The 27,307-nt window shown below is 43.0% G+C and overlaps 1 protein-coding gene across 12 annotated transcripts in view; it reads left to right on the forward strand.

Moving 5' to 3' along the window:
* PKHD1 (PKHD1 ciliary IPT domain containing fibrocystin/polyductin) overlaps positions 1–27,307 on the forward strand; it is a 389,637-nt gene that overhangs the window by 187,456 nt on the left and 174,874 nt on the right. For 11 of the 12 annotated variants that reach the window (XR_002091425.2, XM_019491318.2, XM_019491321.2 and 8 more), the window contains 8 exons: positions 458–652; positions 3,495–3,620; positions 7,317–7,450; positions 11,270–11,382; positions 12,600–12,705; positions 13,381–13,515; positions 17,491–17,629; positions 20,060–20,306. Coding sequence is in view for 11 of the 12 variants with exons in the window: in XM_019491318.2 (XP_019346863.2) it covers positions 458–652; positions 3,495–3,620; positions 7,317–7,450; positions 11,270–11,382; positions 12,600–12,705; positions 13,381–13,515; positions 17,491–17,629; positions 20,060–20,306 (1,195 nt within the window). In the remaining variant the exon portion in view is untranslated. The remainder of the gene's footprint in view (positions 1–457; positions 653–3,494; positions 3,621–7,316; positions 7,451–11,269; positions 11,383–12,599; positions 12,706–13,380; positions 13,516–17,490; positions 17,630–20,059; positions 20,307–27,307) is intronic. The other variant, XM_019491320.2, reaches the window with a different exon arrangement.

The raw sequence follows: 27,307 nt of genomic DNA on the forward strand, positions 1-27,307 counted from the left end.
CAGCACACCTGGCACCCAACCGTGACTCCATCTCTAGCATCAGACAACTTGGCAGCTCACCTCTGTGTCTCCTTTTCCTCACTTGTGAACTGGAGATGGTAATACTAATCTACCCTCCTCCGAGAGATACTGCAAAAAACTAATGTTCCCGAGGACTTCTGAAGCATTCTCATTGCAGCGTAATTCAAGCACTTCCATGCCCAATCGCCTTTTCACGATTCTGACCCAAGCTAAATGGGTGTCAAATCCATCTTTCCCAGGCACAAGCCTATTTAAAACTGAACAGAGGGAACTTTTCCGAGCATAAAATGACCACAGCTTCCTGCTGATTTCCATATACATTCTTCCAAAAAATGAACAGCTCTAATTCAGAGAAGGATGTGGCAGAAGACTTTTCACAGAGCATGGGGTCACTGTGGAGCAGTGCCATTTACAGACTCTCTTTGCTGTGTTTCAGATGCCTCAGGATGTCTGTATAAGAGGAGTGAGAAGAAGCTTGGGTCCCAGGAGATGGGTGCTGTTGTTATGATGCAGGCTTTCCAGGGTGAAGAAAGCCACATCCGTTTGGAAGGGGTCCAGTTCCAGCACGTCGGCCAAGCATTTCAGCAGCATCTAAGTGCCCTGACCATTGCTGGGACTGCCCGTTTGACTGGTGAGATAATTATGCTCTTGCACAGCAGAGAGAGGCCCAGGTAGTACCAGAAACCAGGCTTCTACTAGCTGAACTTAGGTGGATTTTGAGAAAATCTGCCCAATCTTAGCTCTCCACCAAATGTGTTTCAGAGTAAAGAGGGGTGAATCAGTTTGGCAAAAATAAGAAATCCACATTTTGGCCCTGCTAGAGCCCAACCCCTAAAAGAAGTTTTAAAACATTCATACATATAGTACATATGAACTATACATATAGTATAGTTCATTTTTGCTACAGCTCTAAGTCCACGTGCTTTAGCAGGGTCTGGAAACAGAAGCCCTAAAATATCATGAAAGCCCATTTTCATTATTTCTAGTGCAGCATCTGGAAGAACAGGAAGACTTAAAACCTTTGTGGGTATAGATTGGCAGAGAACTTTAGTAATGTCATGGGGATTATTTACTTTTTGGAACTTGAAATAGCCTTCTTTTAGGGTTTGCCCATCATTATTGTGGCTTGCAAGTGCATTTCTGTGACAAAAGGAGAATACAAGCCAATTCTCTTGACATCAATAGGAGGTTTTCTGTTGATGCTGAATGAGTTGGGTCAAGTCCACAAGACAGCCAGCCAGTGGACAAACTTCTTTGTATCCTGAAATGGGCAGGAAATACTGACTTTTCCTCAGTATTAAGTGCAATTGCATTGGGCTGCGTTACACTCTGACTGGTCTTGTAAAGAATTGCCCATCATAAATTAACCAAGGTTGCTAATTTGCACATAGCTTACTAGCTGCCAGGTAAATAGTTTCATAGCTGGTAGGGTCAGAAGGGACCTGAACAGATCATCAAGTCTGACCCCCTGCCATGGCAGGAAAGGATGTTGGGGTCAAATGACCCCAGCAAGGTGTCTATCCAGCCTCCTTTTGAAGACCCTGAGGGGAGGAGCAAGCACCACTTCCCTTGGAAGTTGGTTCCAGATCCTAGCTGTCCTGACAGTGAAGTAGCGCCTCCTGATGTCTAGTCTGAATCTACTCTCCATCAACTTATGGTTGTTATTCCTTGTTACTCCCAGTAGTGCTTGGGGGAACAGGGACTCTCCTATTGCCTGCTGGTCCCCTTTGGCCAGTTTATAGATGGCCACCACATCCCCCCCCTCGGCCTTCTCTTGCGGAGGCTGAGCAGGTTCAGGTCCCGTAGCCTCTCCTCGTAGGGCCTGCCCTGCTGCCCCCTGACCATGCGGGTGGCCTCCTCTGGACCTTCTCCATGCTGTCCACATCCCTCCTGAAATGTGGCGCCCAGAACTGGACGCAGTACTCCAACTGCAGCCTGACCAGTGTCGCATAGAGGGGGAGGATCACCTTCTTGGACCTGCTCATGATGCATCTGTGGATGCAGGACAAGGTGCAGTTAGCCTTCCTGACCGTTTCCCCACATTGGCAGCCCATGTTCACCTTGGAGTCTATATGACTCCAAGATCCTTTTCTGTCTCTGCACTGATGAGAAGGGAGTTCCCCAGCCTGTAGGTCTGCTGCTGGTTCTTCCTCCCCAGGTGCAGCACCTTGCACTTGTCAGTATTGAAACCCATCCTGTTCTCATCCGCCCACCCCTGTAACCTGTTCAGGTCTGATTGCAGCCTATTCCTCCCTTCTAGCATGCCCACTTCTCCCTACATCTTAGTGTCATCTGAAATTTAAGCAAGGTGCTTTTCACCCCCTTGTCCAAGTCGCTGATGAAGATGTTGAACACTGCAGGCCCAAGGACCAAGCCCTGGGGAACCCCACTGAGCACATCCCTCCAGGTCGAAAATGAGCCATCCACCACCACTCTCTGGGTGCGGCCTTCCAGCCAATTGGCGACCCATCTGACTGTGTAGGCATCGACACCACAATCTCCTAATTTTTTAACGAGAATGGGGTGAGAGACGGTGTCGAAGGCCTTCCTAAAGTCCAGGAAGACTACATCCACTGCGACATCTGCATCCAAGGGTGTTGTGACCTGGTTGTAGAAGGCCACCAGGTTGGTCTGACAGGACCTGTCCCTAATGAACCCATGTTGGTTGCCCCTGAGCATAACCTCCCCTGCTTGCCCCTCACAGATGTGCACCTGGATAATTTTCTCAAAGAGCTTCCCCAGGACTGAGGTAAGACTAACTAGCCTATAGTTCCCTGGGTCCTCCTTCCTCCCTTTTTTTGAAAATGGGGACCACATTGGCACTTTTCCAATCCTCTGGCACCTCACCAGAGCACCAAGAGTGCTTGTAAAGCCATGCCAGGGGTCCCGCAATGACCTCTGCTAATTCCCTCAGCACCCTAGGGTGGAGGTCATCAGATCTTGTACTGCTGATATATTGCTTCGAAGACCACTGGATGGCAAATATTCTCCCTCCCCCCCCATGTCTGTGCAAAACTAATTACATTGTAGAGTTCTCTGTGAAGGCCAGAATCACATAGTGTCACCATGTTGTGACATGAAGTTAGTTAATGGGGTGGTGCTATGAAAAATATGGGCTCTTTGCAGGCCTACTGCCATATTCTGTTGGAATAGCGTGATTCTGCTTTCAAACATCATTATGCTGTGCAACTGTAACACCCTGTTTTATCAGTTCATAGTTATTTCTGCAGGAGGAAAACTCATCCTGGTAGCAATACCTGAAGGCTGGTTAAAGGAAAAAAAAACAACAAAAAAACCTCTATGAAGTAAGAGCAGATGGCTTAAATTGCTTGATCTCTTTGACATGTCAGAGCTAGCTTGATCAACCATGTAGCATCAGTAGCTGAATACTTCATGCAAAAGCATCATGTTTAAAAAAGGGAGCCTGGCATTTCTATTCATTCTTTCTTCTCACAGTACTCTTTTATTTCCAGATTCTTACATTCGTGGTTGCTCTGTTTGGGATTCCTTTGGTCGGGGACTCGGCATCTCTGGGACCTCGGATCTAAGTGTGGACAACAATGTTTTCTATAACATTTCAGGCCACGGGCTCCTGTTGGGTAAGAGAGAGAGAAAGTTCCAACAAACTTGTATATGGCCTTTATGCTAAAGGTGTCATCCATCAAAATTTCCAAAGGGAAAGAAAGTTAGTTTCAGACAGCCCGCATCTTTGCCCTGGCTGAGCTGCTAACATATATCTGTGCTCACTGACAGCTGTCTTGTGGACTATGACTTTCAAGCTTTATCATGTAATGTCACCATTTCACTATCCTTGCCACCATGCCACTATTTCTTGTCACCATACATTGCCTACAACTTTTTCTTATGATGCACGTGAAACCATTTCAATTCCCACCCCAACCTCTTTGCCTTTCAATCTAGCAATAGATAAAAGATTTTTTTTTTTAAAGTAATGGATTTGCCTGTAATAGAAAGGATGTAAAAACAACTTAAAAAATAAGCAGAGATTAAAGAACTTGACTAAACTGGAACTTGAAGTGAAATGGTGAACACCAACATATTTTCCTGGACTAAAATCACTCTCATATTTGGAATATCATCTTATGCCACCTGAGCAATGGTATTGGTTTATTTTGGCTGCCACCAGTTGGAGGCTCTGGATTATCCGTTGTCATTTAAACAGATAAAGAAAAACTTTTCATCCTGCCTTGCAGCTCAGCACACTCATTGAGGCCCAGTGGTAGGCACTTCACTAAACATAGTAAGACACAGTCTCTGGTCCTCATGATCTTACAAGCAACTAGAGGATAAGGAAGAGTAGTATTATTAGGTATGTTTTCTAAATGGAGAATTCAGGCATAAATGAAGTGAGTTTCCCCAGAGTTGGCATAGTGGCAAAGGCAGGAAGTGAACCCTGATCTCTGACTGCCCACAATGCCTCTGATTATTCATGCTCAGATGGATGCCTTATGCTCAGGGTTCTGGGCTGAGCTTAACATGTCCTCTGAAGGTATCCCCAAGACACTTTTAATGATCTTGATGTCAGCAGCTCCAAAGGGTCTGGTAAGATGAATGTATCGTGTTGTTATTGGAATCTTAAAGCAGTTTCATCTAAAACCCTTATTTTCTGGGTGGGGGTTATTTTGCAGGACAGTCATAAAAGCTGCTCTGGGCTTAACCTTAATTGGCAAACGAGGCTCTGACCTAGAAGCCAAGACTTTGTATGCCTCCTTTCAAATCTATGTGGCTGTCAAAAGCAGTGGTTCAAGCCCTTGCTTGTGTTCTGACAGTAGCTTTGATTGAAATAAATACCATCCAGAAAGGAAACATTTCTCAATAGGATGTAGTTCCACAAAGAGATAAAAGCCAAAGAGGCTGTGGAGACAGATGAAAAATAAAGCCCCAAACCTGATGCATATTTTTCAGGGGAGCAGCTGGACTTCTGACAGTTGTTATCAGGGCAGGAACGTATTTCCTTGCAGAACTAGGGGGAATTTCAACTAACATTATTCCAAGGGAGGACCAGGTTCCTTTTAAAGGAAGAGTGATGTGAATCTTTCCTGGATTGAGCTGGCTGTTTTTTCCACACACATGACAGCTGGTATTTCCTTACAGTAGAAAATCAAGGGATTGTAACGGGGCTGTCTGCCCCTTTAGGAGCTAAGAACAAGTCTGGAGCAAGACTGGTGGGATGTAGTTAGCTGTGTTAGTCAAGTAGAAGGCAGAATAGCTTTGCTCCGTGTAGACCAGGAGCGGGCAATTATTTTTCGTGGATGGCCGCTTACTGAGTTTTGGCAAGCTGTCGAGGGCCACATGGATAGCCATGCCCCCTGGTTGTCATCTTGTGATTGGAAGTCCCACCTCCTATCCCCTGCCCTTTGCCACCTGAAGTCTTTCCCCTTGGCCCTGGAAGTACTCCTTTCATCAAGGGGTTTTGCCATCTCGGAACCAGAAAAATGCCAAATTATATTCTAAAAAGCAAACGCCTATAGCATTCATTCATTTGATTTCAAAAAATATTTTTGTCCTGATTTACACGTGTTTGTGTAGTGTACATAGAGGTGATCGCACAATAGCTTAAAATTAAGTCTTACTCTTGAATATCATGGGGGGTACATATAGGTTTGTGGGGGACTGTGAGTGTGTGGGTATGTGGGGTGTGGGTGGGTATGGAGTTTGTGGGGGGTCGTGTGTGGGAGGAGGGTGGCTGGGTGTATGAGGGGCTGTGGGGGTCTGCATGTATGGCAGTGCAAGGGGGGGGTGGATGCATGTGTATGGTGGGGTGTACTTGTGGGACTCACCCTATGAACATGCATACCCAGACACTCTGCCCCTGCCTACACACACACACTGGTGCAGCCCCATGCTTCCCAGTTCAGCAACGGAGCAAGGAGCCACATGGTGCCAAAGCATGGCAGGGGCAGGAAGAGAACGAAATGCCTGGGGGTGGACAGGACTGGGCTGCTCAGTTCTGATGAGGGCTCCCCCTGGGTCCTACGGCCTCTGGCTCCTGTTAGCTTTGACACACAGCCAGGAGCAAATAAATTTTAATTGACTAATTTTTAGGGGCCTCACAGACTGGATAGAATGGCCTGGCAGGCCGTATCCAGCCCGCAGGCTTTATTCTGCCCACCCCTGTTGTAGGCTAACCAGATGTAGTGCAGCCAGCCATACAATGAGAATGATCTAATGATTAGGGTAGGGTTGAGCTAGGAGATTTGAGAGAGCTTTACAGGGAAAGAGGCAAGCAGAAAGCACTGGGGCCTGCTGTAGAAGATGAGCAAACCCAGGCTATGGTGTTCCCCAGCATCTTGCCTAGAGATTAGAAAAGGCAATAGGATTTTGGCTTTTCTTTTGCAGTGCAGTGTGTCTGAGAATGAAAGCAGAACAGAGCATGGCTGATTCTCAGTGCCCGGCCACTTGGTTAGAGACATACTTACAGGGGGTTTCTTTCCTCTCTTTGCTAACCTACACAATAAGCAGGTTGTAGGACCTTGTTACCACATGCAGGGATGCTGATGTGCTTGGGGGAGTTGGTTGAACCTGCCTGTCCATTGCCTAGTTCATGGCTTAAAAAAAAATAACCTAAGGAATTGAGGTGCATGGCTACAGGAGTTGTGTTGAGATCTATTCCTGAATGTCCTGTAAATATGGCTGGCTAAAACATATTCAACACAGGAGATGGGTTCGATTCCTGGCTCCCATGTAACAAAGCTGCCCATGTGACCTTTTCCAAATTTCTTCATCTCTTTTGGCCTCAATTCCCCATTTGTAAATGGGGTATAACAACACTCTTCCCCTCTCTTTCACCTATGTTTAGACTGTAAGCTCTTTAGGGCAGTGGTTCCCAACCTTTTTTTTTCTTGTGTACTGGCATGGGAGTGGGGCAGGGAACATGAAGCTGGCTGTCTCCCTTTTAGGGCTTTCCCACCCCCCAGCTTTAACCCCATATGTCACTGCTGGTGGCAGAAACCGCTTGCCCAGGTGGACAGATGGGGGTCCGAGCAGAGGGCTTGTGTCACGGCCCTGCACCAACCCTTTGCGGCCCAACCCGGTGGTTGGGAACCTCTGTTTTAGGGGAAAGAGTGTTTCTTATGTGGTTCCCAAGAACTTTTCAAGCAATATCTAGAGCATCGGAAAATGCAACCGTTGCTCTGGTGGGGAGTCAGAAGCAGGCAGTGCATAGCATCATGCACAAAAGCATGGACAGGAATAAAACATGAGGAGTAGACGATCTACCTAGGTGAAGGTTTGGAGCTGTAGGTGATGAGTTTCTGTCTGTGGTTGCTTTTCAGGAGGATGGTTAGAGCAGGGGAACAAAATCAGGCACAATATACTCATCGGACTATCTGGAACTGATGGACTTTCCAACCTTGAAGCTGTGTCACCAGCAGGGATCTATATCCAGGCTCCTGCTAATCAGATAGAGGTAAAACAAAAGCTCTCTATCCAAAAAAAACCCATAAAGAGCTGGAAGATTAGCTTCCTAAGGTGACAAAATGCAGAATGTTATTGGCTTTAGTAAGTTTTGATATTATGCATATTTATTTTTATTAGAAATGTCACTTTTCAGCATGGGGAGAAGTGTTTGCAAGAAAATTCCAATCCTCTTAACTCTTTCCAAGTTTTGTTTCATTAAAAAAATCAGAAATCATCTTGGGCTCATCAAAAGACTCATAAAATATTGGGGGTGAAAAAATCCCAAGATGCATGTTTAATCCATTCCTGTCTAGTTTTATCATTTATATCAAACTCAAGATATAAGATAGTCTGGATGACAAACCAAGTGAGATAAGGCAGTTTCAATCCAGTTCCACATAGTTATGAGACCTAAGAATACCTCAGGGACTGTAAAGTAGGGCTGGAAAGGATGAGGTTCTCCATCCAATAAAAATCTTTGAGCTTTAAAAAAACGCCAAAAAACAACTCATTCCAAAATGTGATGAAAAATTGAAACCTCAAAATTTTTCATAAAACATCAAAATAGAAAAATATTGATTCAGGTCAATCAACAACTTTTCTTTCTGTATTTTTAAATGCTTTGTTTCCATTTTGATGTTGATAAAACCTCCAATTTTGGTAAAACCATCAACTAAATTTTGATAGTGTAAATAATTTATTTGAAGAAAAAACCCTCCAAGATTTTACTTAAAAGATATCAAAATGTGACGTTTAAATACTTTCAAACCTTTCTTTCACCCTTTTTTTGGAAAGTTAATTTCAAGTTTACCTCTCTCCCAAGTTCAATTTGGAAGTTAATACAAGTTGACCTCTCTCCCAAAAAGCTTCACTCTGTCTCAAATCAGCTTTATCACTGAAACTCCCTGACCGGCCTTATTGCCCACCCATAGGAACTGAACCAATCAACTGTCCACAACAACAATTTCTCCCTTGCCTTGTCTTTCTCGGAGAGTTGTAGATAAGCTTAATGATGCAAAGTTAGGTTAGGTTACCTTCAAGGCAACTTTGCTTGCGAATAAGGCACGTTTTTTGCATCCACCCAATTTACAAACCATTGTAAGAGAAAGCTGGGGGCATCTAAAGTAACAAGAAAATTAGGCAGAGTATCATTTATGAACTGGTGAAGCTACCTTTTTTTTTTTTTTTTGGTTCATCTAATGTGTTCATAAAGGCTTGGTCTTTATAATAAGCATTTCAATATCTTTGTGGATATGACTGATTGGAGGCTATGGCTCAGTAGCCAAGCATTGGGGTTGAAACTCCTCTCCAAGACAGAAGAAATCATGATCACGATATTTTCACAGGGTTATAGGATGATTTCAGCAGAGCGCTGGCTTCTTCCTCATCCAGGTCCAAATCAGTTTCTCCATCAAATAATGTCTCCATTTATTCACCTTCAGACCTCTGTCCACATGAAGGGAGACAGAGCTCAGCTACCACCACCCATTTCAGGATATATAAGGGCTGATTTTCTGTTCACGTCATTTTAAACCTTGGTGAGAGGAATCGGCTCCATGGTTCTCTGAGTTCCTAGTGCTAGTTGTTTTAATGGGATTTTGAGATTTTTGCATTGGTGCCTGGTGCAATCGGCTCCATACTTCTCTGAGTTCCTAGTGCACTGAAAGCCTGGGGCATGGGAAAGCCTCTGTTTGTGCTTCAAATAAATACTTCTCTGATGTGCTTCGGGCAATAAAGGAAGCACCATTTAGCATGAGAAGGTGGTCTAGTCTCTACACAAACTGAGCCCTGACTTCAAACCAAGGCTTCAGAGAGGGGTGTGCATTAGTGTTTAGATGGGCACTTCTCCATCAGACCAGTATAGAGACCCAAAACTGCAAAGCGCTGTCAAAGCAATGACTGATGTTTCCTTGCTAAAAAAAATCTTCTACAACCCTTTCCCAACATCATCCAACTAGCCACTCCCTCAAATATGAAACAGAGGACAGGAAGCTATTTGGATCTGATCATTTTCTGCTTTGTTCTCCTGCCGTGACATTTGATGAAACCGGCTGCAATGCAAATGGTCACTAACCACAGACCCATTGGGAATATGTGCCCCACTCTGGAGGGGTCCAAAAGTTGGGGAATAGTCCTCCTGTGCTTTCTGGTGTGTGAGAAGAGAAAAGCAAGCAGAGGCTTAAAGGCCTAGCATTGTTCATCTAATGGCATTCATAAAATATTTATATTGTCTCTATTGCAGTTAAGAGACACTTGAAACGTCAGCTGGCTTTATTTTACTGACTTTAGATATTCTTCTCCAGGTGTCTGGCACACACGGGCAGGCAATTTCTCTTTGGGCTTGTGGCTGTGTGGACATTGGTAATACATTGACTTCCACAAAGAATTGATTTTCACACAAAATTCCCCACTTGCCTAAAACCCCTGCCCTTAAGCCACCGGCTGCCTGAAAAAACATCTGCAGCATATTTTTTTTTTTTTCTTATGAATCATCCTCAGAATACACAATTGGAATCGCAAGTAAAAGATCCTGAGCATAATGTGACCTGACTGCAGAAGCATTTTGTTAAAGGAAGGGGATTGGCGTTGGCGCACTCGAAAGAGCAGCGGCTCTGCAAGGAGAGAGAGAAGGCAATGCTTGAGAGAAGGCAAAGCATTGATGTACTTTTGCTTCTTGACAGGTGTCAAAGATCATGACTGCAGGGAACTCGCTTGGACGGGTTGGGAGAAAGGAGTTGGAATATGGAGGCTTTCACCTCTAGGTCACTGCTCGGTTTTGACTTGGATCATTAGGGACCAAAACTCATTACTGTTCAAAAGCTAACTCGCAATTCATGCTAAGGAAGGTGGTGGGCCTCAGTCCAGATCCCGGTCAATAAATATCCACTTAAAAAGCACCACTACAATTGCTACCAAGCAACATCTATGGTTGGTCGCTGCCCACGTGGGCCAGGTCTGGACGGTGGTTAACACGTAAAGTCCTGGCCCCATAAAATCAGTGACCAAAGTCTGATGGGTTTGAGCATGGCAGGATTTCACCCAGAGGCTTCAGAGGGTCTGCATCTTGTTGCTTATCCGCTCCCTCTGCAAGTAGTGAATTTATGGGCTTTATGGCGGAAGAGTCTAATGCGATAAGCTAATTTAACCTCATATTTTAATAACATCAGAAGAACGCTACTCAGCAACTTCTGCATGGAGGCTTGCTCATACATGTTATCTCAAGCCTGAATTTATCCATGTTCGGTTTCCAGCCTTTTATGAAGCTGTTCACTCTGAATTTGAGGGATCATTTTCTTTACTCCAACACTGTGTTAACTTGATTTTTTTTTGGATAGAAGAATGCAATTGGATTGCACGTGGTATAGTGGGATTCCTTTTTTGTATAGAAAATATATATTTATATCAAGAACGAAACTGGTAAGTACTTTAGGTATTCAACAATTGATCTTTAACCAGGCAACTTAGTTACATAGTGAAGTTCAGTGGATAAAAAAATGAGTCACCTTGGATTTTTATCACCTGTGTGTTGCAGATCGCGATGTGCTTCCATACACGCTTGCTATTTTTCTAGACACTGTGGCCTGGTCTGAACGTGCAGTGCTGGCTTCTGCTGTTGCTCTTGGGAGCAGTCCGGAGTGAAAAAGGAAACAGGAGCGAGTGAGGGAGATCAAGCTTGACCAAATATTCATTGACTTCATTAAGAGTCTTACATGAGCCGAGGGATTAGGAACAGAGGGCTGGCTCAAAGTGACTTCAAAATAAGTGTTGAATTTCCAGGACTCTTGGGGTAACTTGTCTGATATCAATGTATTTTTATATTTCTCTGCAGGGTAACATGGTTTGTGCTGCTGGGTATGGTTATTTCTTTCATCTTTCCCCCAAGAGACCATCTCAAACTCCTGTCCTCTCCTTCAGCAAGAACACAGCTCATTCTTGCACAAGGTATAGTGGGATTCCTTTTGGTTCAGGACTTTTTTTTTCCCATACAAGGAAAATGGGCTATAATTGCAACAGAAAACTAGAAAAAGTTCTATCCCTTTAGATATACATTTAAACTTTTGTACTCATCCAGTTATTTTGAATAAGATTGCGTTACCTGAGGGTCGTCATTTAACAGTGATTTAGTTTTGCCTATTTCTTAAGGACTATTTATAAATAGATTCCATTTTAGCTTCAATGAGATGCTTCTTCTTTTACTGTGGGGTCTCAACTGCAGTGTATTTGCCAGCTGTCTTATTAACAGCTGCTGCATACTACCCCAGAGGTGGCTGCCTTGTATTAGCAGATGAAGTGATTCCAGTGCAGATGTAAGGACGCGTGTTAACTAAGCTTTTGATCACCTGTTTAACCACGTACATGTGATGGATCGCATTTTGTCTGTAAAACAGTTAAAAAACCAAAGAGCACATGCACAAATATAAGTGCGCATGTAGGCAACCGTCAATCCGCTGTATCATGATGCACATGTAAGAGGTCTAGCTAGGTGCTGATGAATCCATTTGGTGTAAGACAATTACACCAAAACCTTTGACACTTATGCCTAGGCAAGAATATGAAGACTGCCCAAAGGCCAGGCTGAGTCCAGATGTTCAGTGTCTCAATGGTTATAGCTTCTGGCGGAGGGCAGCAGATAAGAACTGTTGCTGACTGCCTAAAGCCTCAGTGAGGGTGTGTTTCTGTTAAGGTGATGTCCCTAAGCCTTTCTCCAACCAAGGAGCACCCACAAGGCAGTGGGGGCTAGGGTTTTGAAGCACCCTATACTCTCTTTACTTTGTAGGTTGCTACACTGTTTTATTTTATAGGACCTACTGCACCACAAGTAGTCCCACCATGTTGCAACTAGGCCCTCTAGTTGGATGCAGTTTCTGGTCATACCCAGGACCAACAGATAGTGTTTTGCTGAGTAAGAATGGGATTATTCACATGATTTAAATTATGTACTTTGCTTAATTGGAGTCCGGGACTCTGGAGAGACATGCAAAAGAAGTGGTGTAGGTTTTAGAGACTGCTCGATGCATGCACATATCTCTTTATTATCGATATATGCTAGGATGGATCTCCACAAATCTGCCATAGATCTCTGCAATTACCCAAGAAAAGCCTGCACAGAAGTAGCCAGAAAGAAAGTTGAGCACTCTCCGTCTTCACTTGTCTTCCAGATATGGTCTCCTGGTATATCCCGAATATCAGCCCCAATGTGCAAATAGCCTGGGCCCAGTTCTGTTCCAGAGCTTCATGGCCTGGAGGAATCAAGGTGGGGCTCAGGTATGTGTTTGTTTTAATGGCATCTTGAGATTTTTTTCAGGATGCATCAGTGTCTGGTGCAAATGCAAATGAAAGGTCAGAAGGTGTAGAATTGTAGAGTTAGAAGAGATTGGGGCTCAACCCCTGCCGTTTTAGGATGCTACCCCTGGAAATATTTGCTTGCAATATAAAATTGATTTACATGTTGTTACTGTTTCTCTAGCATGCTGACTCAGTTACTCAAGCGACTGAATCGATTTGTCGTTCTTCGGATATTAGTGACCCGGCGTTTCATAAGAACGAAGTGTATTCTGTCAGCTCTGAACGTGCTGCCTCTCTGTAACTGGCTTCCTAGTGTCACCTGCTTGGATGTAACCAAAATATTGCTTATCCTGACTACATCTCTATGATGATAAACCCTATTTTTTCTCTTTTTATCCATTGCTCTGTCATTTTAGCCATGTGCTTTACTGATGATTGACTCTCATTTCCCCAATATCTTTTTGTGTGTGTGTCAACACAGAAGCATGTTTTTAACCCTTGTAAGCACAAATAAAATTTAAGGGCGAGATTTTCAAGCTATAATTAAGACAACTCCTATTAACGCCTTAATTCTTTCCCTCTACTATATAATGTTGAAAGGAAAATAATAAAGCATAGGATTTTTTTTCTCTCTCTTTTTTTTATTTGAAACAGATTTTTAGAAGCAGCAACCTTGAACTTCAAAATTTCCAGATACATTCTTGCAAGGAGTTTGGAATTGATATAGTAGAAAGCCTTGGAAATACCTCTGTAACTAACAGCTTATTGCTCGGCCACCTCGGGCACAAGGTTTGTGGCTGTTTTTATTCTGCCTTGGGTTTTTTTTCCTCCAGCAAATCAGTCTGAGAGCCATTAGGAGTGAGTTAAAAAACAACCCAAACCAAAAACCAGCTGGTTCTTCAGCAAAGCTTTACCTTTGTGTCTCAGGACTAGGTTCAGTTAAGTTCCAAAGTTTAAGAAATCTCTATATCATGAGTGGTAAGGATTTAAGTGTAGCTTTATGGAGATATTTAAATACCTACCCCTTGTTTAGATGCTTTCGTCTCTGGGCTTTGGCTTTCTCCCTCTCCTCTGAAAGATGGTACCTTAAGTGCCGCTGTATCCTTTCACACCATACCTGGGGCAATATCGTTGTCACTCATCCAAGCTGGAGACATCATCATTTTATCTTCCTTGTGTTGGAATGGGAAGAGAGCACCCTACAACAATGACATTTTAAACCAGATGTCATTGAAACAGCTGGAAAACTAGATAGATGAGAAACTGCAATCCATGCAAGTTTATTGTATAGACCAATATGGCCTATGGGTTGGACGCAGCCTGTCGAGCTGTGCCGTTTGGCTCACAGGGAAGGGGGAAGGAATTCAGAAGAAAGGCAAGTGGAGACAGGACCCACGGCTGAAACGTGGGACATGGAGTCTGGGTGGGACTCTGTGTCCCAGGGTCCCTCAGGACCTCCACAAGAGAAGAAAAAGTCAAGTGATGTCTAGAGCAGAACTACCAAAGCTGCCTAGGAGTCAGAATTTTTGGCTTGCAGGAAATCGCACGATTATGAAAGAAAAAAACCCCCAAACTGCTGGACTTCAGAATGAAATTTGAAAATGTGAAATTTCCTGCAAAACAAGCATTCTGAAAGGTTTGACTTGGGGTCATAGGAGTGTTGGATATTATAATATATCAGTGGTTCTCAGTCTTTTTTTGTACCAGGACCCAGCTGTAAACATCAATGGCCAGTCCTGACCCAGTGCCCCTCACTCCCGACCCGCCGCCCCCAGGCTCCAGCCCCCAGTGTGCAGGGCACGGGGTGAGTATGTGGGGGGCATGGAGGGCCCCATGCAGCCCCGTGCAGGCTGGGACTCTACCAGCCTGCTTGGGAAAAGCCACAGTTTCCAACATTGTTCTTCTTTAAAGGAGAGTCCATTTTTAAAGTTTGTTCACAACCCTTTCATATATCCTTGCAAGACACTTTTGAGTTGTGACCCACAGGTTGAGAAACACTGATAATATATTACCCATCTATATATACATTTTATATATATATAAAAATTATAATTGTACATTATATATATATATATATATATATATATATATATATAATACAATATATTATAATTTAATATATATTATAAAATATTATATTATAGATGGGTTATATATATGTATAGAAAATATTATATGTATATTTTATATATATATATTATATGTATATGTGTGTGTGTATATATATATATATATATATGTATATATATATATATGTATATTATATATATGTACAGTATAACATTAACATATTTTAACAAAGGCAAAAACAAATTACAAGGGGTAAAGATTTCTGGGGGTGATATCTCGTATTGGACCAACTGTATTGTTGGGATAGAGTTAGACAAGCTTCTGAATGCAAGGCATTCTTCATCAGGTCATCCTTTGAAAGCTTGTCTAACTCTAGCCCAACTATACAATAAGTCCAATAAAAGATATCACCCTACAAAATTCTTGGTTTTTGCTTAATTCCTGGAACCGAGTAGCAACAGCATCACTCTAACAGCCATTATATTAAAACAAACAATGTTGACAGCATAAAAAAAAATGGCTTTTACTTTTTCCCCCACCATCAAAAAAATGATGAGGTTTGACCCGCTAGATCAGGGGCGGGCAATTATTTTGGGCGGAGGGCCGCTTACTGAGTTTTTGCAAGCCATCGAGGTCCGCATGACAGGCAGCCAGGGGCAGATAAATATTAATTTTCTAAATTTTTTAGGAGCCCTGTGGGCCAGATAGAACAGCCTGGAAGGCCACATCCGGTCCGCGGGCCACATTTTGCCCACCCGTGTGCTAGACTTTGATGAAACTACACCCTTTTGTGGAAAGCTGTTTTATGTACATACCTTTTCCAACCACTTCTAATAACCACTAGTCTAAACCTTTTGCAGTTTAATATCATGAGTTGAGCAGAGCACAGGTCTGTGAACCAGGAGGTTGGTTTCAGTCCTGATTTTGCCATTGATTGTGCTAATATAGCTTGGGCACTATTTTCCCCCTAGTTTCTCTGTGTGGAAAACATGATGATACTGCCCATTTTTATAGCACGGTGTGAGAATTAAGTCATTTTTGGTGATAGAAAAATGCCACGTGCAACAATGATTTATGCTAGCAAATCAAATCTTCTACTAGGTGTTTGTGTAGGGCCTAGCACTAATAACAACTAACAGTCATAGAAGCTTAGCAATGGCTGATTGCACCTGACTTGTTGTATTTTCTTTGCTCCAGTTTTAAAATTGGCTTGGAATATATTTCCAGTCTGATTGGCTGGTGGGTATTCTTGGAAGAGACTCATTTATAAGCATGGGAGGACACTATTTAATGTAGTGGGTTGATCTATAGGGAGGGCCAAGTTTGAATAAAAACAGTCTTAAAGGTTTCATCTTCCAGTGTTCAAGCCGTACAGCGAGTTTCTCTCAGATACGAAGGGTGTTGAGTCTCTTTGTTGTTGTTGTCACAGGATCTATGGAAGAACTCCAGTGCCGCACTTGCTAAGAGGTTTAGAGGCGCTCAGATGTGTGTTGTTTCTCAAAGCCCCCCAAGGGGGTGATTATCTTTGATTATCTCATGATAAGAGTCTCCTTGTCATAATTTACATCTTAATTTATGTAATTCTCCCTTTAATAATGATGTCTCTTTAACATCAATTAAAACTTTATGACATTAATTTACCATGAACACTGGGTATTCTACTCTGCCAGCCCTTTAATTTTTTAAAAGGTGCCTTAAAAGCTGATTTTTATTTTTGGAAATAGTGGGAGAATTACAAACTGAGCCCTTGGCCCCTTCACAGTACGGTACCAGGACTGATCTGTGGTAGGTAAGAGGAAGACTAATGTTCATTGCAGGCAGCTTTATAGGGACTTTAGTTCTTTCAGTGAGTGACCTGAATGCATATGCACTGGCACATAAGGGAATGCATTTACTTGTATTAAAGGCAGAATGTCTAAGGTAAGGGACACATGCTTGGCAAGGAAGAAAGGATATTCATCTTTTTTTTTTCCCTAAAAATATTTGATAGGGGAAAATATTGAGGCCAAAGGATTGAATCAGGTGAGCAGCTGGGGTGGAAATGAATAAAGACATAAGCACATGGAGAGAAAAAAAACCCTGAAGAGTGAGAACTGTTTGGGCTGTTCTGAATGAGCCATTGCTAACATGGGGAGGCACTGACTCAGTAGTGGCTTGGAAAGATGTGCCTTCTCCCACCCCTAGGATGATTGTAATGGGAAATGTTATGGGGCAGTAGATGGGACTAAAAGCAATGGTCTCAACTGAGTTCCTGCCATCTTCTCCTCCACTTCCCTGCACTCTTTCTGTACCTGTTTGTTCCCAGCCATAGTATTGAGGTACAGCATTATTTGTGGTGGAGCTTCCTGACCTGGATTAGCAGGAGGCCTAGCCTCTCCCATGTGCCTTTGTACTATATTGTGGACAGCTACTATTATTTTATATGTCTATTTTCTCTTCCTGGCCCTTTTTGGCCTCTTTGCCTATCCACCACCCCCCCCTTACCTTTGCTTTCATCTCCATTTTTATTGATACTTGTATTTTCCATGGCTTGCGTGCATGTCTGATTTGGGGGGAATATTGTCTCAGAGTTTATACATGCCAGTAGATCTATGGCCTTCAACAAAGCTACACTAATATGCATCAAGAGAGGATTTGGATCCTGGATTTACTCCAGAGACGAGGGGGCTCATGTATTTCACTGTTTTCTTATAGCAGGATGCTAGCTGTATGTCAGCAGGACTGAAAACTCCCAAAAGGCGTGAGCTGTTGGTTTCCAATACAACTTTCATGAACTTTGATAGTAGCATGTGCACTGCCATCAGCACCTGCTCAGGCTGTTCCCGAGGGCAAGGTAAGTTAAATGGATGTAGATTTGCAAAGTCCTTGACATCCCTACATTACAGAGTTGGGCTTATGAATGATGAATGTGGATATGCATCACTAGCAACTGCACTCCGGGTCCTGATGGAAGGATGGTCCCCTCTTAGGGCAGCTGGCTCACCTTTTGCCATCTGTCTTCAGGTCCCCACATCACAGATTTCACAGATTTCCTATTTGATTTTTGGGCAGGCTACCAACAGCCAGATTTGTAAATAAATTTGGGTGCCTCCCATTGGTTTCTGTGGGTTTTAGGAATCTAAGTACCTTTACAAATTTGGTTACTTGTCCCTGCTTCAGATCCCTCCCTATAAAATTGAATAATTGCACTTCCCTAGCTCACAAAAGAGACCATGCATTAAAGATTGGGAGCTGCATGGATATGATGGTTAAGGGGGTGGGGAGGCCCTGTCTAGATACCTAAGATGGAAACATTGCATCTTATGCTGCTCTGAAAAGCCAAGAAATCTGAGTCTGGATTTGCTGCAGGTCATCATTTTATGTAAGAGCGTTTTAATTCCCAACCCTTTACCCATGCATCTGCTCCCTAAGGGATGTTTAAAAGTCCTCCTCAGTGCTCCAGTGTCACTGTTGGACTGAAGCATAAGCATCCCTTTAAAGTCCTTTTCCTGACTTACCAGTTCTGTATTAGATATTCCCAATGAAAGAGCCAGGCTGGGTACCTTATGTCCAGTAACAGTGCATGGGTATGAGATGATGGTGAATTCATTTTACCCTGTTTTGATTTCCTCACCTCTTCACATTCTGGACAGGTCTTCAGAAGCTCTTTTGGGATTGAAAGGATAGGAATAATCTCATGTATGTGTTAGTACTTCTTCATTTTGGTGGGGATAATGTATCAAATGTAGTGGCATAGCTGCTACAACACATCCGCTAGTCAGCATGTATCTTAGGCCACCCTGAGCCCTAGAAGCCTGATTCTGTTTCATCTGTTTAGCATCTAAATTGACTTATGTGCCAAAGTGTGAGTCTGTATCACTTTGTTTAAGTCCTGAAAATCCATTCATATACCTATTTATGTAAGAAACCGTTGTCTTATCTTTTAGAGTGAGTCACAAAAAGGTAGTGAGGAGGAGTAGGATCCACCCATCTTTTGCACTTATTGTTTTTCCAGGACTTGAATAGGGTGGAATGGAATCACACTTAGGCTCCTAAATCCACTAATTCACTTACTAGGTGGAATAGACTCTGGTCTTGGGTGAACTGTCTTGAGATAATTCTGTGTGTAAGATTGCTTTTGAGTCTTGAAGAATTACCCAAAACCTCTTTGAAGACTATTCCAACCAAAACCACTTGCCAAACAAAGGATAATTCAGTACCAGGATGATAAGGCTGGTAACAGGCACATCTAGGTCAGAATGTGAAACAGCCCCTGGTACAGGACAGTTTGAGATGTGTAGGATACAGATGAAATGCAATACGTAGTTCATTACAGGGCGAATAACTGCAATTAAACACACATATAGATGCTGACCACATATATAAATTGTGCCCGGTCAGCCCAGCCAGCAGGGGGCCAGGTTCCAGCCTACCACCTAGCCACATGGTTCTGCACTTTTAGCATGCTTGTGCCTCAGCCAGCCCCTCTGCTACCTGATGCCACCACCTGGAGCCTGGGGCTGACCTCCTGTGTCTCCTGCTATCTAGGGCCTGCTCTTCCCCAGCTCAAAGTACTGTTGTCCTAGGAACATGTGTAGACCACACCCAGGAGTAGTTTACTCCAGCTCAAGATGCTCCAGAGTTTATTGCTTTAAATTAATTGCACGTGTAGATGCACCCATTGAAAGATACATTTGTTACCGTTTGTGTTGCATTACTTACTGAGGATACCAGCTAAAATCAGGACCAGTTAGGAGCTGTACATGAAAAATAAAATTGTCTTCACTATAGAGTTTCCTTTATAAACAGGGCAAAAAAGATTTATTATGACTTCTATGGTATGGATCTGGAATATTGGCATGGACTGATATGGCAATGTGCCTAACATCACACAAGGAGCCTGCCAGAGCCAGCGATTAAGCCCACATTTGTTGAATCTGAATCCAGCGCTCTAACCAGAAGACTTTTCAGAGGCAGGATGCTAGATTTAGATGGACCTTGGATGTGATCCGGGATGTCAGATATCATAATCATCCTTTCCCTTTCCTTGTGATTGATTAAGCATCATTGTTTCATTAAATGAGTCATCTTCCAATCAAGGGATAGAGCTAATAGCATGTGACCATCTGCTTATAAGTTCCTTTCTTTCCAACCCAAGGAGCCATTTGTTAAGAGGAAGTTGAACTGAGGTTAACCCTTGTTCACTGGGAAAGCAGGTAATGTCCCTGCATCTTGTCACAGAAATGCAAATCTGAATTTCTGATCTCTTGCTTCTTTTCCCCAGGTGGCTTTACAGTGAGAGCTGAACGGCTGAAATTCCTAAATTCGCCTAACCAGGTATTGTTCCCATTTCCTCATTCGGCCATCCTCGAAGATCTGGATGGCTCCATCACAGAGCAGAAAGGAAGTCATCTCCTTGCTTCTTTGAACATACTTGCAACTTCCTGCGTGGTCAGTGCCAACTTCAGTCAAGCTGCAGCGAGCAGTGTTTGTGGAAGGGATGTGATTTTTCACCGTATGTCTATTGGACTGTAAGTACCAAAGAGCTAATTTTGTACAAAAAGGTCAGGCTTTTGTGATTTATACAGAGAGGAGTAGTAGGTCTGAGAATTAGGCCTCAGAGATTCTAAATTTAATCTCAGGCTGCCACTGCCTTTCTTGGACAGATCCTTTATCCTTATTAACTTGGTTTCCATATCTGTAAAACCTGTGCTTGGCCAAGGCTAAAACTGGATCTTAATATCTGATTCTTATTTATATTAAACCCATTCACACAGCTTTAGCAATGTAAAGAGGCTTTAATGTGCTATTCTAATTTGGCCTACATTAAGCTCTCCACCCAGCCAGAGTGCTATAAAGGGGTCTTATTGTAAATGAGAATTAGGGTCTGTGCCTTACAAGGTGTACCTTGAAATTGAGCTACCTAATGTGGTTGGACACTTTTGGCCTAAGTGACTTATGAAAAGTCAGAATTGGAAATTGAACTCAGACCTCCTGACTGCTAAACTGCAGGTACTTCTGTAGAATTAGGAGGGCAACACAGGCAACATGGGAATAAAAAATGAAACTCCAGATCTTGGTAGAGGAAACCTAGTGATAGACGATGCAGAAAAGGCTGAAGTATCCAGTGCCTTTTTTTTACCTTAGTCATCACAGGTAAGGTCAGCTCCCAGACTATTGCACCTGGCAGCAAAGTCTGGGGAGAAGGTGAGTAGCCAACAGTGGTGAAAGAAGAGGTTAAGGACTATTTAGAAAAGTGGACGTGTAAAAGACCTTGGGGCCAGATGTGATGCATCTGCATGTGTCAAGGAAGTTGACCAATGTGATTGCAGAGTCACTGGTCTTCATCTTTGAAAACTCATGGTGATCAGGAGAGGTCCTAGATGGTTGCAAAGGGGCAAATATAATGCCCATCTTTAAGAAGCGGAAGAAGGAGGATACAGGCAACTACAAATCAGTTGGCCTCAGCTCAGTCCCTGGCAAGATCATGGAGAAGGTCCTCAAGGAATCCATATCTAAACACTTGGAGAAAGTGGTGATTAGGAACAGTCAGCATGGATTCACCAAGGGCAAGTCATGCTTGGCCAACCTGATTGCCTTCTGTGATGAGATGACTGGCTCTGTGGATGTGGGAAGAGCAGAAGACATGATATGCCTTGACTTTAGTATGGGTTTGATATGACCCCCCGCAAAATTTTTGCAAGCAACTTAAGGGAAGTATGGGATGGGTGAATAGACTGTAAGGTGGATAGAAAGCTGGCTGGATCATTGGGCTCAAAGTGTAGCAGTAAATGGTGCAATATAAAGGGCCCCAGGGCTCAGTCCTGAGGTTGGTTTTCTTCAATATCTTCATCAACAATCTGAAAGATGGGATGAATTGCACCAAGTTTGCAGATGACACCAAGCTGGGGGGAGTTGTAGATTCATTGGAGAGTAGGGCTAGGATTCAGAGAGACCTTGTCAAATTGGAGGTTGGACCAAAAGAAATGAGGTTCAATAAGGACAAGTGCAAGGTTCTGCACTTAGGACAGAACACTTCCGTTCACTGGTACAGGCTGGGAACTGAATGGCTAAGCAGCAGCTTCGCCAAAAAGGACCTGGGGTTTATAGTGGACAATAAGCTGAATAGGAGCCAACAGTGTGCCCTCGTTGTGAAGAAGGCTCATGGCATGCTGGCCTGCATTGGTAGGAGTGTTGCCAGTATATTGAGGGAAGTGATTCTTCCCCTCTGTTTGGCACTGGTGAGGCCACATCTGGAGTCCTATGTCCAGTTTTGGGCCTTCTACTACAGAAAGGATGTGGACAAATTGGAGAGAGTCCAGTGGAGGGTACCAGAAATGGTGAGAAGGCTGGAGGACATGACTTAAGAAGACAAGCTGAGGGAACTGGGCTTATTTAGTCCAGAGAAGAGAAGACTGAGGGGGATTTAATAGCAGCCTTCATCTACCTGAAGGGGGTTGCAAAGAGGATGGAGCTGGACTGTTCTCGGTGGGGGCAGATGACAGGACAAGGAGCAATGGGCTCAAGTTGCAGCAAGGGAAGTTTAGGTTAGATATTAGGAAAAAGTCTTTCATGAGGAGGGTAGTAAAGGACTGGAACAGGTTACCAAGACAGGTTGTGGGAAGTCCATCCTTGGAGATTTTAAAGACCTGTTTAGATAAAGACCTTGCTGGATGATGTAGTTGGGGAATGGTCCTGTTTGGAGCAGAGGGTTGGACTAGATGTGATCTCCTGAAGTCCCTTCCAACCCTAATTTTTATGTTTCTGTGAGTCTATGATCTTGAATTAATTTAGATTAAAAAGCTCTGGAGAATACTCTCTGATATATTCACCATTTTGCTTTAAAGAGCTCCCAATGTGTGGGTTGCTGCTGATTGGTCATGCCTATTACTTGGAAACTCGCTTCAGCCTAATTCATTTTCCATGTTAATTTCATGAACTATCAGATTCACATAATGCATTTTCTATTAATATTGGAGCCAACATTTCATGGTTGCATCGGCCAAGCTACTCTTGGGTGTAAGCAGCTGCTAACATAATTAACACAAATTAATAAAAAAAGTTTAAGTTAGGTTAGCACTTGGATGAGTAAGTAGGAGTCAGCAACAGTAACTAACCAGGCACAGCATGGTACAGCAACCCTTAGTCTGGTCATTGGACTCCTCATGGATCATAGAGTCAAGTTCAGGTTTTCAGCTCTCATCTTCAGACGCAATTATGGGACTGGCCCTGGTGTCCCAAAGAACTTGCTTCACCTACACGATTCTGAATTCCCATCGCAGTTGTAAAATAAGCCATTTGAAGAGACATGTCTCCCTTGGTGGGTAGGTGTTTGTGAGTCTTTTCTTGTTATCTGGCCCATTGATTTGAAACTCAGTTCTGGAGACCACATCCACAGTGGTATTTAGGTAACTGTTTCCTATTGGCGTCCATCCCACCACTTTCAGACAGAAAAGTAAAACCTATTTCCCCAACCTAGACACAGCTGAGATCCCAGGTCCTTCAAAATGTGTTAACTTCAGGGTAGAATATATGATGCAAAATTCAGTTTGTGCGTGAGTTCTTAGGCATGGCATGGTGCTCAGATAGCACAAAGAAGAGGTAGCAGAGGAACAGGGTGGCTTGTAAGAAAGGAGCCATACATGAGCTGTTTGTGGGGAATGTAGCATCTAGTATGCTCTTCTTTGAGCCAATACTAAACCAATGCCCCAGCATTATACTTCTGGAGAAAATGAAATATGGAAGGTCTATCCACTCCTCATGAGTGATTCCTTGATGCTTTTCACAAGGGAGTAGAAGTTACTCCAATGCCCTTGAAGAATTATATTCTACCAACATGAAACCCATATGCAGCTTCAAATGAAAATGATGTTCTTCCTGAGCCAGATTGTGGGGAGGAGGAAATGATTCATTTACTGTAATAGTATCTAGTGCTTAGAGTGGAGGGCTCTGATTTCGGGGACTTAGGTTTTATTCTGACCTTGGGCAAAATCGACAACTTTCTATGCCACTGGTTTCCACCATCTCAAGTGGACACGTTAATTAATAGAACCGATGGGAACTTTTTCTCGAGCACATTGATGTTTTGGGTGAAAAATGGCTTATCAACACATTGGATATATATTTTGAAATCTATTATCAGAAGAAAAACAACAGGTTTTGTCAAAAATCTTAAATTGCGACACAATATTTTAGCTTTTGTTTGATTTTTATGGGAAAAATATTGATTCTGTTCCTTTCTATTCACATGGATAAAACGATTCACTATTCTGATCAGCTCTCATAACTAGATGTCGTCTGGAAAGAAAGTTCAGCCTCATGGATATACAGCATTGTATAGCTCCACTGGTTTTTATTTCATAACACTGCTTCAGACCCTAGAGGCTCTTGGAAGCATTTCATTCAAAAGATATTATACTTTCCAAATAAATGGGAGCTGATGATATCCACCTGATTGTGTTTTTGCCACTTCTTGTGAAGGTGTCTCTTTCCCCTTACATTCTCTTTTACAGCTTGGTTCTGCATCCCCAAATCTTCATTATTATTTAATATTTATATTGCCCAGATACCAACCAGGTTGGGGCTGCCATTATACTAGGTGCTTTACAGACCTATAATACATGGTCACCCCTGTTCCAGTCTAAAAGTCAAGGCATACTTCTTCTTTCATATGGCTGATGTAGATACAGAGCAGCAACTATAATTTTACATTTAGGTGGTTGTACCAGACAATTGTGTCAGGAGCAGCAGAGGGCATCATCGTGGTACCTCTTTCATATTTGTGGATTGGGCATTGAGTAGTTGTATGGTCCATGATCTGTTCTGGGTGGCCACAGTTGCACACTTGGAAGTTTTTTAATTTTCCATTTGTGCATCAAGTATCTGCATCTCCCATAGTTTGTGCAGTTACAGTTTAGAGTTGCCCATGAGCATTGGAAGAGATCAAACCCAGGGACCTTCTGCCTTGGAACTATCACAAGATGTTTGGGACTTCCTGGGTGCATCTACATGTGACGCTCACTGCATTAGCCTTATAACACTGTGCAGTAATGTGTCATGGCAAAAACTGTGCTAATAACCTACCGTGCAGTGTTATTAGGCTAATGCACAAGACACGTCACTAAATAACTGTGTGCCCGCACTATTGCACAGTAACTCTAGGTACTGCACATTTATTTAGTATTTTATTTAAAAAGTACTAACCAAACTGTGCAGCATCTAAGGCACATTAATGAACATGTAGACATCCCCCTGTGATCTCCATTCAGTTTTTCAAGCTTCATCAGGGTTGAAGTCACATTGTTGAGGTTAAGCTTGTGGATCTAGGAGGGCTTGCATGACTTCAGGTGATGGTGAAGGGCATTGTTGAGGTCTTGGTGGATGGGAAGAGATTTTTTTTCTTAATTCACTGAACTTGCCATGGAGATGTTGCTTTACGACATACTCAGTGGTTGAGGTCAACAGGTGAATGGAGTTTGGACCAGTGCAACTGGGTAACAATAATAACAGTGTATATGTTTCTTAGCTAATCAGGAGGAGCAATTCTGTCTCACCTCTCCAATATATTTTGCCCTCTATGGAAGAAACTGGAGGCAGAATTAAATCACAGGGACACAATTTTTTTAAAAGTTATTTCTGTTTGAATTGCATTGCCTAAGTCATATGACCAGTTGTCATTTGCACCAAGTCTACTTTATGCCACTGGATTATACTACAGTGATGCACACAGTATTAGCATTTTATATAAGGTAGAATAGCAGCCAAAATTCATCTCAGGGCCCCTTTTCACTGCCAGAGTGTTTGAAGGTGGCCATAGGGGAAATGAGTAATTCATAAAGTCCAGTATCCTAGTGGTACTTGTATGCATTGCACTGTTATCATGGTCCAGCCTTGCAGTCCAGCCAGACCTTTGCATGAGTTTTGATAGACGTGTAGCTCTTCATTTCTATCCCAGTCCATAACTAGTTGCTACAGCTGACTCTGCGAACTGGGCCACTGCCTGCATTTGAGTAGCTGGCAGCTAAATGCAGCCAATGGAGAAATGTTGCTTAGCCAACTACTGCTGCTACTGCTGTTAGAGGGAAGATACATTTGAAATGCTTTCTCTTTAAAAAGAAGTGTTTTAACAGATCAAAAAAAAATCAATCTAGCTTTTTGATTGCCCCTGCAATACCACCATTACATTTTCTGTTTAGTGTACAAATCTGTACCGTTTTCCATTTTTGCTGTTTCAAGTGGATAGCACACAGGCAGCAGCACTGAATAGTGCTGTCAGATGGATGTAAATAATTCAGAGCCTCCATATTATTCATGTTCCAGAAGGAGGAAGAATGCTTCCGAATAGAAGGGAAAAAAGTTACTCCATAGTCTGCCGAAGAGGGGCAACACCTCTCTATGCCATCAGTTTGCATGAGTCTTTCCATGCAAATACTATTTCTTCTCATTTCCTTGAGACCAACAGTCTGTACTCCATGGGAGAAGGAAGCAGTGTGGTTTAATGCTAGGGGACGGATGTGCCAGTTAGGAAAAGCTGGTTCCATTCCTGGCTCTGCCTCCATCTGCTCTGTGACCTCAGGCAAGTCACTTCCCGTCTCATCCTTTGTTTGTCTGACTTGCATCCAAGGTCGTCTCTGTCTATGGAGTCTACCCCCAGCTTGCTGGTGGGCCAGTGAACTTTCACAACGTGAATCATAATTTTGCGTAAAAAAGAAAGATGGTTATGGGGGGGGGGGCGTTGGGCAAAAATGGGAGTTATCCAAAATCTGAGATCCCAGCAAACTTGAACTTTGGGCAAGTTTGAGTCTAGTACCAAAGTTTGCCCTTCTGAAGAAGTGAGGGGCTGCTCACATCAGGGTGCTCTGGCAGCTTTCAGCCATCTCCTCATTTCAGGCTACCCCTCCTTCTTGCCAGTCAGCCACAAAAGCAGGGAGTCAACTTTTGCCAGAGATATTTGGCAGCAGCATGTCTTGAGGCCAGCTGCTAGCCCGTGCTTCAGAAGAGGACAATACTGAACTGTGCTGAATTGAGTGACCCTCCTCCTTGGAGATGAAGAGCATCCTTTCTCTGCTGCTTTCATATCTTGTCCTCCTGTGAGTATGTGCTACCTTCCAAATAGCCATTGTGTGAAGTTGAAGGATCATCAGCATGCAGCCAGGCATATCAGCCAACACACTATGCATTCAAATAGGCGACGGATGACATGGGCATTGTTCAGAGGAACAGTGCTTCAAAACTGACTATTTGGAGAAACATGGTGGGAAGTATAAAAAAGAGGAACAGTTAAAAGTAAATGTAAAATATCTCTACAGCAGGACCTGCAGATGTTTTATGAGATGGTGGATTTCCTCCACAGGTAAGTGAAGAGTGTTGCAATTGGTACAAGAGAGTGGGCATGGGAGCAACATGGACAAATTGAGCAATGAAAAATCTAGGCTGATAAAGAGAAAGCATTTCCCAACCAAGATATGATGGACTGAATCTCCCAGGGGAAGGGTGAAAGTATCAGCATTTGAGTAATTTAAAGCTGGAATGA

The sequence above is a fragment of the Alligator mississippiensis genome, chromosome 1 (genome assembly GCF_030867095.1).
Source record: "Alligator mississippiensis isolate rAllMis1 chromosome 1, rAllMis1, whole genome shotgun sequence".
Classification (NCBI taxonomy): Eukaryota; Metazoa; Chordata; order Crocodylia; family Alligatoridae; genus Alligator; species Alligator mississippiensis.